At 38.5% G+C, this 13,163-nt stretch overlaps 2 protein-coding genes across 5 annotated transcripts; both read left to right on the top strand.

The window, feature by feature from the left end:
• The first annotated feature begins 1,111 nt into the window (after positions 1 to 1,111).
• Positions 1,112 to 4,311, top strand: LOC133710965 (nuclear transport factor 2-like). Of its 2 annotated transcripts, none has more exons than XM_062137118.1 (9): positions 1,112 to 1,304; positions 1,601 to 1,785; positions 2,132 to 2,423; positions 2,516 to 2,790; positions 2,879 to 3,041; positions 3,243 to 3,364; positions 3,456 to 3,521; positions 3,662 to 3,713; positions 3,822 to 4,311. In XM_062137118.1, the coding sequence occupies exons 2-9, from the start codon at positions 1,603 to 1,605 to the stop codon at positions 4,079 to 4,081; spliced, it is 1,413 nt and encodes a 470-aa protein (XP_061993102.1). In that variant the 5' UTR covers positions 1,112 to 1,304; positions 1,601 to 1,602; the 3' UTR covers positions 4,082 to 4,311. The 2 variants fall into 2 exon arrangements, with proteins under 2 accessions (XP_061993102.1, XP_061993103.1); XM_062137119.1 differs by lacking the exon at positions 1,112 to 1,304 and adding an exon at positions 1,387 to 1,506.
• A 2,070-nt stretch (positions 4,312 to 6,381) lies between these two features.
• Positions 6,382 to 11,845, top strand: LOC133710138 (ninja-family protein AFP1). Of its 3 annotated transcripts, none has more exons than XR_009846523.1 (3): positions 6,382 to 7,582; positions 10,857 to 11,280; positions 11,429 to 11,845. XR_009846523.1 is itself a non-coding variant. In XM_062136144.1 (2 exons), the coding sequence occupies exons 1-2, from the start codon at positions 6,880 to 6,882 to the stop codon at positions 9,502 to 9,504; spliced, it is 1,122 nt and encodes a 373-aa protein (XP_061992128.1). In that variant the 5' UTR covers positions 6,412 to 6,879; the 3' UTR covers positions 9,505 to 9,801. The 3 variants fall into 3 exon arrangements, 1 of the variants encoding a protein (XP_061992128.1); XR_009846522.1 differs by having other exon boundaries at positions 6,383 to 7,582; positions 10,857 to 11,310; XM_062136144.1 differs by lacking the exons at positions 10,857 to 11,280; positions 11,429 to 11,845 and adding an exon at positions 9,086 to 9,801 and having other exon boundaries at positions 6,412 to 7,582.
• Positions 11,846 to 13,163: the final 1,318 nt, after the last annotated feature.

Below are 13,163 nucleotides of genomic sequence, written 5' to 3'. Positions count from 1 at the left end.
CTTAATGGGGTAAGTGGGAAAAAAATCCCTAGAAATGGGGTAAATGGACAAAACCCCTTCATTAAATTGTTTAGGAAAATATAAAGTGATTTTCCTGTTTTGAGACTATGCCTGACAAATTTGCATGTAACCCGTCAACCCGCCCGCTTTGAACCTGCACATATACTAATTTGTGTTGGGCAAGCCCACATGCTTAAAAGTCTGCAAATTAACGGGTCGTGTCGTGATGTTGGAACCCATTAATCTAAAACCTTCCTAAAAACGACCTCACTTCACTTATGATTTCTCTCTCTTTCTTTTTGCAATCAACAAAGAGCGAGAGGCCGAGACCAACAACCGTTTAGTCCTTCGCTAGTTTCACACTCTAAAAGTACGACATCGTTTTAAGCTTACTTGGTGTAGTGGGGTAGGCTTATTTGTTGAGTGTTCGTACTCTTGTAATGAATAAATTTTTATATTATTCTAATATTCGAACGCATCACTATGCAATGATTATCTTCTACTTCTGTAATCTTATTATGATATTTCGACGCATCACATCACTAATGCAATGATTATCTCATCTGTGATCCGTACAGAAAAAATTCAAACCGCCATGTACATAGATAATAAGGACAACTTTTATTTCCAATTCTTATGTGTTTCATCACTTCATGATCAAGGATTTTGTCATAATTAACAATGGGATTGTTGCTTTATCTTTCATGATTCACTTTCTGTTTTTTATGGTTACTTGCTGAAATTTAAAAAACTCAAAATACTATATTTCTTATATAAAAATATCAAAACTATCAAATACTATATCGCATTGATTTTTTATTCGATAAAAAAACAAAATAGCAATTCATTCTTCTAAAGGAAACCTAGATCCTGTCAAATTTCTTAAACTTTTACCATATTTAGCTTGCACCAATTTCCACCCTACCTCTCAAGCGCGTCGCATTCACTGCCCACTCAATAAATGCCCCACACACTGACCAGGACCGTCGGATCAGTATAGAAACAAATCTCAGCCGTCAGTACCGAAATCCTCGTACGCCTAGGTTTCGTTTCTGTGGGAGACCCCCGGTTACCAAAACTGGCAATAGAAATACGAAAAATTCCCTCCAACTCCGACTAAAGACTGTGGGTCGAGGAGTACATATCGGACTATGAATTGGAAAAACCCCCATTTAAATCGCTATAAAATCTCAACAATCACCTTCTGCTCTCTTTACCAACCACTATTTTCTCCTTCTCTCTCAGCCGCAAGAGCACCGCTCTCTCCTCCCTTCTCCTGTGGTTTCGTTTCATTGATTTCTCCGGTAGGGTTTTTGTTTCTTTCATTGGTTTTCTATTGATTCTTACCGATTCTTAATGGTGTTCTATCGTAAGTAAGATCCAGCTCTTATTGTTCTGTAGGATGGTAGATGGAAAGTTTGTAGATTTGGGTTTGAAACCAAAGAGAAAATGGGTTGTGTGTATTTTGTTCATTGGGCTTTAGGGTTAAGGTTGATTATATTGGAGGTGCAGATTGGCATTTGCATGGATTGGTTTATAGTCATTGTTGTTTGGTGTGGTTGATTTGATTTGGTTTTGGTTTTGGCTTTGTGTTGTGCAGAGATGGCAAATCAGACAGAGGATCCGCCGATCCCAAGCGCAGAGATTGTGGGCACTGCTTTTGTGCGTCAGTATTACACAATACTTAATCAAAGCCCTCATGAGGTTTACAAGTTTTATTCCAAAGACAGTCTCTTGAGCCGACCTGAGGCAGATGGTACAATGACAACAGTTGAAACTGTACAAGTAAGTCCTGTGAACATGATCATAAGGCCTATAAGTGCATGCAAGTTCATAACAATGAAACTTTATACATGGAAATTACTTGAGTTATGTGATTGATTTGGAGTAGAACCGTAGACGAGGGATTTAATCTATTTGTAGCAGGAGGATTGCATTGTGACCTTGGCTTCAGGACTGTTTGATATCCTTAGTTACCGAATTAATTGTGTTTTATAATGATGCCTAAAGTGGTTTTTCACCTCATTATACTTGTTTTGCCACTGTTTAGGTAACAAGTTGTAGTTGGATGTTATTATGTTTTAGCCTTAGTTTTTGTAGTTTGATTGATTGGATGTTTGTTTTGAAGCAGGCCATCAATGAGAAGATATTATCGTTGGACTGTCCGTCTATACATATTTTGACGGTAGATTCTCAGTTTTCATTGGCCAATGGAGTAATTGTTTTAGTGACCGGGAATATAGTTGGAAACGACCAAGTGAAAAGAAGATTTACTCAAACTTTCTTTTTAGCCACGCAAGAGACAGGAGGATATTTTGTCTTAAATGACATGTTTAAGTTTGTCATCGATGATAATACAAATAAGTACGCTCCTGGTTATGTTGCAGAAGAGACTCCAAATGTTCCTTTGAACCCAAATGATGGTACGTTTTGCCACTTCTGTGGTTTGAGGGAAGTGGTTGGATTGTTTTTGTTTGTCATTAATTATTAATTTTTGTGTGTATTGTTATTACAGAGTTATGTGCTGTTGCTGACGAGCCTATTCCCACTCAAACAACTTATGTGGAGGTTGATAGTGCCAATGGAAATGAAGTTAATCATGTGTTGAAGAACTGTGAGGAGTCTGAGAAAAATGTTATTTCTGAAAAAAGTGTTGTTGCTGAGAAGAGTGTTGTTGTTGAAAAAGGTGTTGATGCAAGACAGAGTGTTGCTAACCATGTCAATGAAGCAGCTTCTTCAGCTTCTTCCAACATCCAGAAGGATGCTCCGAAAAAGACTTTTGCATCAGTTGTAAGTCATTGTTTTGGCACTCATGTAGTTTCAAACTTGCAATCACTAATCTTAAACTTATCATATGATGAATTGCATGGTTCTTTAGGTGAATGCCTTGAGTGTGAATAAAGCTCCCTTCAATGTGAGGGCACCCCCACCTAAACCTGTTGAGCGGCCACGTGCAACGGCCCCTGCACCTGTAGCACCTGAAGCTTTAACCCGAAACAACAGTACTGCAAGTTCTGTGGAAAAGAACAATGTTCCTGCAGGTTGATATTTTTATTTGAGAAGCATCTCTGTTTGGTAGTAATTGGTCCAATGCTATTTCTTTCCCCATTGATGAAAGAGGTTCCAAGTTCAGATCCCCCTTTCCCCAAGATCATAAAAAAATAAAAGAAGAGAAAAAAAAAAATCTACTGATGCATGAGTTGTTCAATAACTTATATGATATCCTTTGTTTAATCTTCCAGTTAAAGCTCATGCCATTTTTGTTGCAAATTTGCCTATGAGTGCAACTGTCGAAGAATTGGATAAGCTTTTCAAGCAGTTTGGATCCATCAAGCGCGATGGGATTCAAGTTAGAAGCAATAAGGTATCATTTAGATTTTTTCTATTCGTCTTAAATTTGAGTCTTCTGTTAGATTTCATCTTGTTGACCCCATTTGTATTACACTCCTATACAGATACAGGGAACATGCTTTGGATTTGTGGAATTTGAATCTGCTAGTTCCATGCAGAGTGCAATAAAGGTATAAGTTTGTGTTTTGCTTCCTATTGATGAAGTGGTGAGAGGAATGTGTTGTGCTTGAAATGGTTGACAATGTGTTTGTTAATATTTGCTAGTTTCTATATGGAAATGTATCTAACATTTAACATTTGTGTGCATCAGGCATCTCCTATTGAATTTGGCTCTCGTTTGTTATCCATCGAAGAAAGACGAGGCAAGTTGGAATGTTTATATTCTTGAATTATGTGCTTCCATGGTAGTTTCTTGAATACTCGGACTGAGCTGATATGCTGTTTTATGCCCACAATATTTGTTATTGCAGCAAACAATGATAGAGGAAAGTTTCCTTCTGGAAAAGGTGGGTATCGAAATGACAACTTTAGGGGCCGCGAGAACTATAGTGGAGGCGGAGGCCGTGGGAACTATGGTGGAGGTCGTGGTTATGGAAGAAACGATTTACGTGGTGAATCAAGTCAATTTTCAGGCCAAGCTAGGGGCAATGGCGGGCGCTATGGAGAAAGGCCTTATCAGAATGGAGGAAAGGTTGTTCGTCAAACAGCAAAGCCGTTGGCCGCAGCATGAGAATTAGGTTGTGGCTTTGGTTAGTAGCTCATTCACAAGATTTTGCCTCATCTCATAGGTTAGGTGCTTTTTGGTAGGCAGATTTTAGAAAGCGGCATCTCAAGTTTTGAAGTTATGATAGAGTTTTTCAGTCATTCTTTGCCATCCATTGATTTTTTCCATTTCAAAAAATTTTGTAACTCTATTTTTCTATGGAATAATTTCTATAACAAAATTTCATTTCATTTCTCCGTGATGTTTTTTTTTTTTTTTCCATCACATTAATAATTCATAATCACAACTAGATTTTCGTGAATTCGGCCCCTCGCTTATAACTTATAATAGAAAGACTTATGTCACTTGCTGCATTGTACCGACAGTATATAAAAGAAAATTCTAATAAAAGAGAGACTTGTATTATTAGATCAAACTGTATTCGGATCGGATGGTGTTGTTGCTTCTCATTTACACTAGCATGAAATTATTTTGGGATTATGAATTATTGAATAATTAAAAAGATACGGAAGATCGTGATCGTGTATGCCTCAATCCACTCGACACGTGGCGGCAAAATGTGATGTGTCGGAGAATCTTTATTCATAATGTCAACATCAATGACGTGCCTCAGCGGATCATCCTACCAAGATCTCCTCTTTGTTGTCCTTTTCGCTCTTTGACTATTTCTATTTCTCTCTTCTTCCTTTTCTACTTTTCCTCTTAAGAGAAAATCATTTATTTTTCTGAGGTCAAAAATATAAACTTTCATCTCTCGTTTGTAAATAAGAGATTTTGATAATTTTTTCTATAATTAAAAGACAAATTAAGTTCTCTTAACTTCATATATAATTCGAGCAAAAGTTTCACTGTAAATATTCAAGACTACCACCACTCTCAGATCAACTTATATTCGAGTTAAAATGAGGAGTTAAACGATAACAGAAATTATTAAAATTCTTTCCTTAAAGTTGATCTGAATAATAACAACACATGAGTTGTGAATAGCTATGATTAATATGACTCCAAATTAGCAGCTAACTGTTTCGATTTTAATAATTTCAAATATAATACTTAGTTATTTATCTAAAATTAAATTGAATTGATTATAATCACCTATTAATTCTTTGGATCATTAATAGACTCATTCTGTCATCCCTACAGTCCTACTATAAGATTCCTTATGTTATTATTTGCATTATCTATGTGATAAAATATTTCATAACTGATCACTCTGCTGCTTATATTTTTAGCAAAAGTTACTTTGTTGAATTAGTGCTACTGGTTGTCATAAAAAACCATATTTCTTCACCAAGGAAAGAAAAAAATAAAAAGAAAAGGGTTTACCCATAAAAATAAAAAAATATAGACGACAAGTCGCTGTCATCAGTTGGTGATTGCTATACAGAGTAGACGGGTCCCCCACCCACTTCAACAACACGTGGATGTCTGCACCTCCATCTGACACGTACCACGTATTCTTTCTCTTTTTGGACATTTATCTTATGCAAATTGTTATTTCAACAAAAAAAAAAAATCTTATGCAACTTGTTGTCCCCGCGGGCCCCGTCCCTTTCTCAATGAATCATGATGACGGAAATGCTTCTCCATTGGAGGCACGTGGATCACACTATCTGCTCGCCGATTCCTCTTCCTCCCTTTGTCCTCGTTGACTTCTACAGTTATAGCTATTGATCGTTGACTTCACCACAGTAATAAATGACAGCTTAAATTCGCGTTAATTTCACCTGTATTGGAGTATTGTGATCAAGAGCGGTTCAAAAGTTGATAGCGTTGCGCTGGTGCCTGGTGGTATCGACTATGTTATCAAGTATCTCGACGATTATTGCTTAATCGAGAAATATTTTGGTTATTTCTCAATTTCAACAGTATTGTAGTCAAGACTTTGATTATCACACAACTAACACAAGTTAGAGTGCTTTAAAAGTTAATTTAGTTGTGAAGGTGCTAACAACAACATTATTGAGTGTCTGGTGATGTTCATCTTAACAAGAAGCCCATGAGAAGATTTAAAAATTGGAAATACTTAATAACTTCTCATGGTGCCATTCGTCCATATTTCTTTAAACAATTAAAATATTTATTTTTAGTGGTGTTCACTGAGTCAGTAACTGATTATGAAAATTATACTCAATAACCATTGTATGTAACTCTAAATATCTAACAGTGAAAACTTAACTTAAAATTAATTTTACTGTTAAATTTACATCTATTAATGATTGAACAAGATACCCGATAAAAATAAAGCATTAATCTATTTATTTTACCCTAGGACCTCACGGGGGGGGGGGGGGGGGGGATGCAAATAATTGGAGACGAGGACAGCTAAGTAAGAGACAGGAACAAGTAGTAAACGCGAGTAGAGAGAGAGAATCTAGATACCAAAGGAACCTACGCCGAAGCTTTTATTTTACGAGACCAAACCGCTCCACCCCCCCCACGTGTCTCCCCAACGCTGTCCATATTAGACCGCCACGTGGTCTCCTCTCCCTCCCTTCAATTCTCCCACAGACACGTGTCTGAACAAGGACAACGTACTGACATCACTGTTACTGGTAGAGACGCCAAAAAGACAATGCCACTGACGCTACGTGTCGCCCTCCCATTCCTCGAAACCGCCATTTGTTCACTTTCCTTGTCCAAACGCCAAGGGCATTTTCGGAACCCAATAAGTAGCCCCTCCCTCCCTCCCCCACTCCTCTCCTTTCTTCTTTCGTTTTCTTCGCTTTCCCCTGTGTGTTCTCCCACCAAAAACTCGCCGGATTCTTCATCGTCGTTCATGACTGAAACGGCGGTTCGTTTAAATGGGCGAACCTAACGAAGGGAGGAGGCGAGCAATGGAGAACCTGACGTTTCAGATGGATAAGTACCCGAGAGATCTGCTGCAGAGATTAATGTGCAGAAACGACGCGTCGCAGTCGAAATATGAGGAGGGAAATGAGGAGGAGCTGGAGCTGAATCTGGGGCTGTCTTTGGGAGGAAGATTCGGAGTAGACAGGAGCGAGAAAAGCAAGCTAGTCCGATCTTCCTCGATTGCGGTGACTATGCCGTTTTGTAGGGAAGAGAACGACGACTCGGCGGCGAAGGCGGCTTCGTACGCGGGGCTGATGAGGGCGTCGTCGCTTCCGACGGAGACGGAGGAGGAGTGGAGGAAGAGGAAGGAGTTGCAGACGCTGCGGCGGTTGGCGGCGAAGCGGAGGAGGTCGGAGAAGCAGAGGAACAGCAGCAGCAGCAGCAGCAAGGAGGAAGAGGAAAGGCGTGAATTTGAGGTGGGACCCACTTCAGGGATGAGGGCGAATAATCCGGCGGTGGTGCAGCCGTTTTGGGCGGCGAGGCAAGCGGTTGGTGGTGGCGGTGGAGGAATGGATCCCTTGGCGAAGGGTAAAAATGACATTTTGGGTGGCTTTCAGGGGTTTGGGCTGCAGCCCAGTTCTCAGGGCTCGGTGGAGTCACAAGGTGGTGGAAGCTCGCCGGGGTTGTCAGAAATGGAGAGTAAACCTCTTCAAGGTATCACCTTTTTTTTTTTTTTAATTTTTTTTTGGGTTTCATGAATTCTTGGATTGGAATCTAGTTCTTAGGTGGCTTCATATTTTCATTTATTCTGGAGTACTAGAACAGGTGCTTAATTTAGAAGATGGCTTCTTGGGTTTCCCACGTGGTCTCCTCTTTTGTGCTTTGTTGTAGGTTGGGTGTTTTAATCACGTGCTCGATGAGGTTGGTTAATGGACTTTAATGCAAAATTGGTTTGTTCAGAAAAGTTTTGGGATCTAGGAAAGAGTGAAAGTTAAAAGACTTGTGTTAGGTTCAGTTTAGTTTACTTCTCAGAAAGTGCCAATTTTAACTTAGGAGGCTGGTTATTAATAGATTGAGGTGTACCCAAACTTTCACTTTACTGATCAGAGAAGTGCTTAGGCCTCGTTTGGTTCACGGAAATGAAAGTAATTTTTTTGTCTTTCCCATGGGAAGGGAAATGAAATTACCCAACAACTTTCCATTCCGATGTTTGGTAACGTAAGGAAAGTTATCAGGAAAATTGTCAAAAATTTGTCAATAATGTAATAAAATAATATGTTGTGAGTAATAAATGCAAGGAAAGAAGAGGGGAAAGTGATTCATTTGAGATTTGGAAGGAACCACTTTCCCCCTTATTTTCCCTTCCTTCAGGAAATGATTTCCTTTCCTTTTGCATCCCAAACGCAGGAAAGGAACAAGTTTCCTTTCCTGATACTTCCTTTCCGCGAACCAAACGTGGCCTTAGTGTGGCCACTATTATCTCTATTGGATAAGTGTATTTCTTTCCTATCAATGGGGTATCTCTAAGTTGGTTGAACTTACTCTGCCCATTGTGGAGTTGTTTGCGAAAAACTTAGCTTATGTGATTGGTTGTTGGAGCCCTGTTATTCTTGGTCCTGAACTTGCCACGTAAAGTTTCGAAGAAAAAACATTCCTATTGGAACACATTTTTTCTTCAGTATTTTGTTACAAGAATACTGTACTGCTACTGATTTCTAATTTTAGTAAATTTTAAGATAACCCTGTGGATCTTGATAAAGGGTGATTCTAAAATTCAAGCTGGACATGTATTTGTACATCTCTGCAAAATTGGTTAATGTTGTTGTCATTTCCTCTGCCTGATGAAAGGTATTGGTTGGACTGAGAGTAAGAAGTTCAACTTGACGAATCTAGCTAGGAAAGAAATATGAAAGTTGTTTGTCTCCGACGTTCACCTTGAACCAGTTAGCTGGCTGGATGCATAGTCATAGACCGTAGGTAGTTCTGTTTGATCTGTGTCGAGGTGAAAACTTAAGAGTTCCGTGCCATAAATGTCTATATAGTTCAGAGAGGTTCTTATGTACTGTAACATTGGAGATTGTAGTTTCTGGTTTTTCAAATTGCCAGTGTCAATCTTGTGAGTTTGAAATTAATAAGATTTGACAACAGGTGAAGGGGATGGAACAAAAGAAGAGACTGCTACTTGATTTTCCTTATAGTTTTACCTTAACATCACAGGATCCAGCAGCTGTGGTGAAGCAAGAAGCCCTATTAGTAATCAGGATCCACGAAGCAATCAGGGCACCACCCTTCGTTCTTTGGGGTCATTGACGCCTGAGCATGCTGGATGCATTTCCAGGGCTGTCATGGAAAACATGTGTAAGAAGCCTAATCCTTCAGAAAATAAAGGAAGGGAAACTAGGACGAATGCCATGGAGGATATGCCTTGTGTTTTCACAAAAGGAGACGGTCCTAATGGGAGAAAAATAGAAGGAATCCTATACCGATATGGGAAGGGAGAGGAAGTAAGAATAATGTGTGTATGCCACGGCACCTTTCTTTCTCCGGCAGAGTTTGTGAAGCACGCAGGAGGTGGTGACGTCGCGCACCCGCTTCGGCACATAGTTGTAAACCCTGCTGCAACTGCCTTTTTGTGATGGAGGTTTCCTTTATATATACCCCTCAAAATAGGGGCTGCTGAATAGAAACAAAGAACAGGGGAAACATTTTAAATTGATAGCTTTTATTTTTTCTTGATGAGCTCTAGAAATGGAATTTATATTAAATAACCGTTCTGTACATGGTTAATTACTTAATTTGGAAGAGAGTTTTAAGTCCACCTCTTTTAGGCTGTGTTTGCTATCTGGTTTTAATCTCTTTCCTCCTGTAGGTAATGTAGAATGTATCAACAATTTAATAGAAGCATTTATGAGGATCTGTTGTCTCTCCCGTCAGTATGGATGTCATTTGTTCTTATTGCAGTTTATTTTTCCTGTCATGATCAGAAAGGACAACTAGTATTATTTAGAAATATAAATGAGATACATGGGACAAAACCACAGAGGATGAGTAAGACGTAAATGTTGTCCCAGTCATTTTGGGTTCTCCTCTCCTTCATTGCCATTTCCTAGAAGGTACTTGACTTGAGACATTTTTTTCTTTTTTTCTTTTTCGGGGGTCAAGTTGAAGCCTAGAGACTAGGAAAAACTACATATAAGTTAAGTAGCAAAATCTTCATTGCCATTTCCTAGAACGTGCTTGACTTGAGACTCGCGACTTTTTTTTTCTCTTTCTTTCGGGGGTCAACTTGAAATCTAGAGATCAAGAACAACTATTTAACTTATAAGTCAAGTAGCAAGAGGTGTTTGACGAAATAGAAGTTGATAAACAATAGCTTTCATAAACTAAAAACTACGGTTGTTTTTAAATTAATCTCAACTCTCTCAAAGTGAGCCCTAGGTGGTAGAAAGAAAAGGGGATCCAGGCTTTATAAACTAGGGAAAGTTCAAACTATTACCTTGCTCTTTGGATTAGAATCCACGCTTTTGATACGGATCTAGGCTTTTCTACATGGAAAACTGGCTAGAACTTGGACAATGAAATGTGAATGCAGATCCAAATGTTCAAAGTCCCGTGCTCTGTCACTATCTAGCCAATTTCCAAGTAGGAAAGCCTAAAGCCCTATCACTATTTTTGCTCTTTGCTACACGGAAATTGGTCTTTTCTACATGTTTTTCTACGCTGTTAATACTGAAATGTGAATGCAGACCCAAATTCTTAAGATCGATCAGGTGTGTTTCTCAAGATCAGTTTCAGCTTTTCAGTTACCTCAATTTTCTGAATTCATTCTTATTCTCTCTTCACTGCACATTTCCTCCCTTTTTCTGTTTCCTTCTTAACGAATGGCCAGTGAGGAGTTGTGCAAAACGGAGAAGGCCGTCAATAGTATTCAAAGCGCTTCATCTAGTTCCTCTTCTTCTGACAAACGTAAATATGATGTGTTTATCAGTTTCAGATCGAGGGGAGGATACCCGGTTGAGTTTTGTGGATCATCTATCCGTAGCATTGGATCAGAATAAAATTTTCAGCTTTAGAGATGACAAAGACCTTAAGAAAGGAAACACCATTGCCCCAGAATTCCTGAAAGCAATCGAGGAGTCGAGGATGTCCCTTGTCATTCTTTCGCCAAACTATGCTTCTTCATCATGGTGCTTGGATGAGCTGGTGAAGATTCTCCATTGCAGACAAGATATAGGGCAAGTGCTCTTACCAATATTCTACCAAGTGCAACCATCTGATGTCCGGAACAGGAATGGAAGGTTTTCAAAGGCTGTCGAAGAACATGGTCAATAGTTCATCCGAATAAAAGTAGACAGGTGGAAGGCTGCTTTAATTGAGGTTTCCAGTATTGCTGGCTGAGTTATAAAGGATAAGTAAGGAGCTTAACTTATCATCCGAACACGGTAATTAATGTCAATTTTAGTGCATATGTCTATAGAGTCAGTTGTATATGTTTCGGGTTGTCTAGTACTGTGATCATTTTAGATTCTGTTTTTACATGGAATTGTGATCATTTTTCAGGCGCGAAGCAAATATTGTCAATGACATTGTTAAGTTTGTACTCAAATGTTTAAAATGGATGCGTGAAAAGGCAGGAAGAGAGAACTTTGTGAAGGAACTTAAAGACTTTGCTGCTGATGTGGAGACTCTGTTGGATGAGTGGAAAGATAAAGTTGCTAATATGTTTGATACATTACAAGAGATAGCTGAGGATGTGGAGAATGTACGTGTTGGATGAGTTCGGAGATGGACCTGAAGACGAAGCTGCAAGTGAGAGCGAAGAAGAAGTTATTCCGAGTTGGATGAATGAGTGGTTCGCAGATGATGACTGGTAACTCTTCGATCGATCTGGCTTATATATATATATATATATATATGTATATATATATGAGCCAGCTTGTTTACCATGGCAGATTAATAATAAATTAATTATGGATACATTCAGACTGAAACATATAATTATGGGGATATAAGTTGAAGAATTGACAGGTAATCCTTTTTTGAAAAAAACAATCAACAATAATCTTCATTATATAAGTAGCTAGGAGGCCAGTTTGAGATAAAACTCACTACTCTCTGCAAATTGTTTTATTTTCACTTCTCATCTTCTATGATTATGGACGACTACGTGTGGAGCTCAATCGTAAGTTGTTTAGACTTGTTATTTCAAAGTAAGAGAACTCTTGTTTAATAGTGATACTGCGAGGCAATTAAGGACTGAACATAGCAAAAAACAAATAAGAATATATTATTGGATTGGATTTGACGACTGTCCTATAATGTAGACCGACAACACTAAAATGACAAGGGCTAAACGTTGAACTTACAGGTACAATAGCAAGCTAGCTCTCCCGCACCACTACTTAATTTGGTGTCCTTTTCCCCACAAACAATCCAGGTTTGGTTAATTCATCTGCCGGCCAACAATTGATGATCTCCATTACTCCATAGAGAGGATTGCATTTGCGTTATCCTTACCAAATTGAGTGATCGACAGCCCTGGCTTGATTCATAAAAATTCTCACCAAAGAAAACCTTAATTTCGCGACCTACTCGATCAGGAAGAAAATGATTTCATATTCTAAGCAGTTGACAACACTATAATCATATATATGTAAGTGGTCATAGTTATATAGGCTTAGGTAAGGATATCCTTATATGAGAAAAATCTTATATCAGTCATTCTTGGCTAAGGACATCCTTACCTAAACTTAGGTACGGATTTCTAGTTTTTGGTTATTTTTGGATTACATATTCACATCTTAACCGTTCAGTTTTTAGCTCCTAATGTATAGATCATCTCTGCAAAATTTCAGCCAAATTGATGATCGTTAAGGTATTCAAAACTGCAATTTACAACAATGAAAACGAACGGTTCCGGTTCGACAGATTCGGTTCGTTCGTGTAAATTGCAGTTATGGATGCCTTAACCATCATTAATTTGGCCGAAAATTTGCAAAAGTGATCTATACATTAAGACCTAAAAACTGAACGGTTAAGATGTGAATATCTGATCGAAAAGTGGCAAAAAACTGGAAATCCGTTCCATAAGCTTAGGTTAGGATATCCTTACCTGAGAAAAATATATATATAATATATATATATATATATATACAGTCCTTCTCGGCTAAGGACACCCTTACTTAAGCTTAGGTACAGATTTCCAGTTTTTGGCCACTTTTCAATCATATATTCACATCTTAACCGTTCAGTTTTTAGGTCATAATGTATATATCATCTCTGCAAAATTTCAACC

Source organism: Rosa rugosa, chromosome 5, assembly GCF_958449725.1.
Source record: "Rosa rugosa chromosome 5, drRosRugo1.1, whole genome shotgun sequence".
Classification (NCBI taxonomy): domain Eukaryota; kingdom Viridiplantae; phylum Streptophyta; class Magnoliopsida; order Rosales; family Rosaceae; genus Rosa; species Rosa rugosa.
This window is presented reverse-complemented; position numbering and strand designations above follow the sequence as displayed.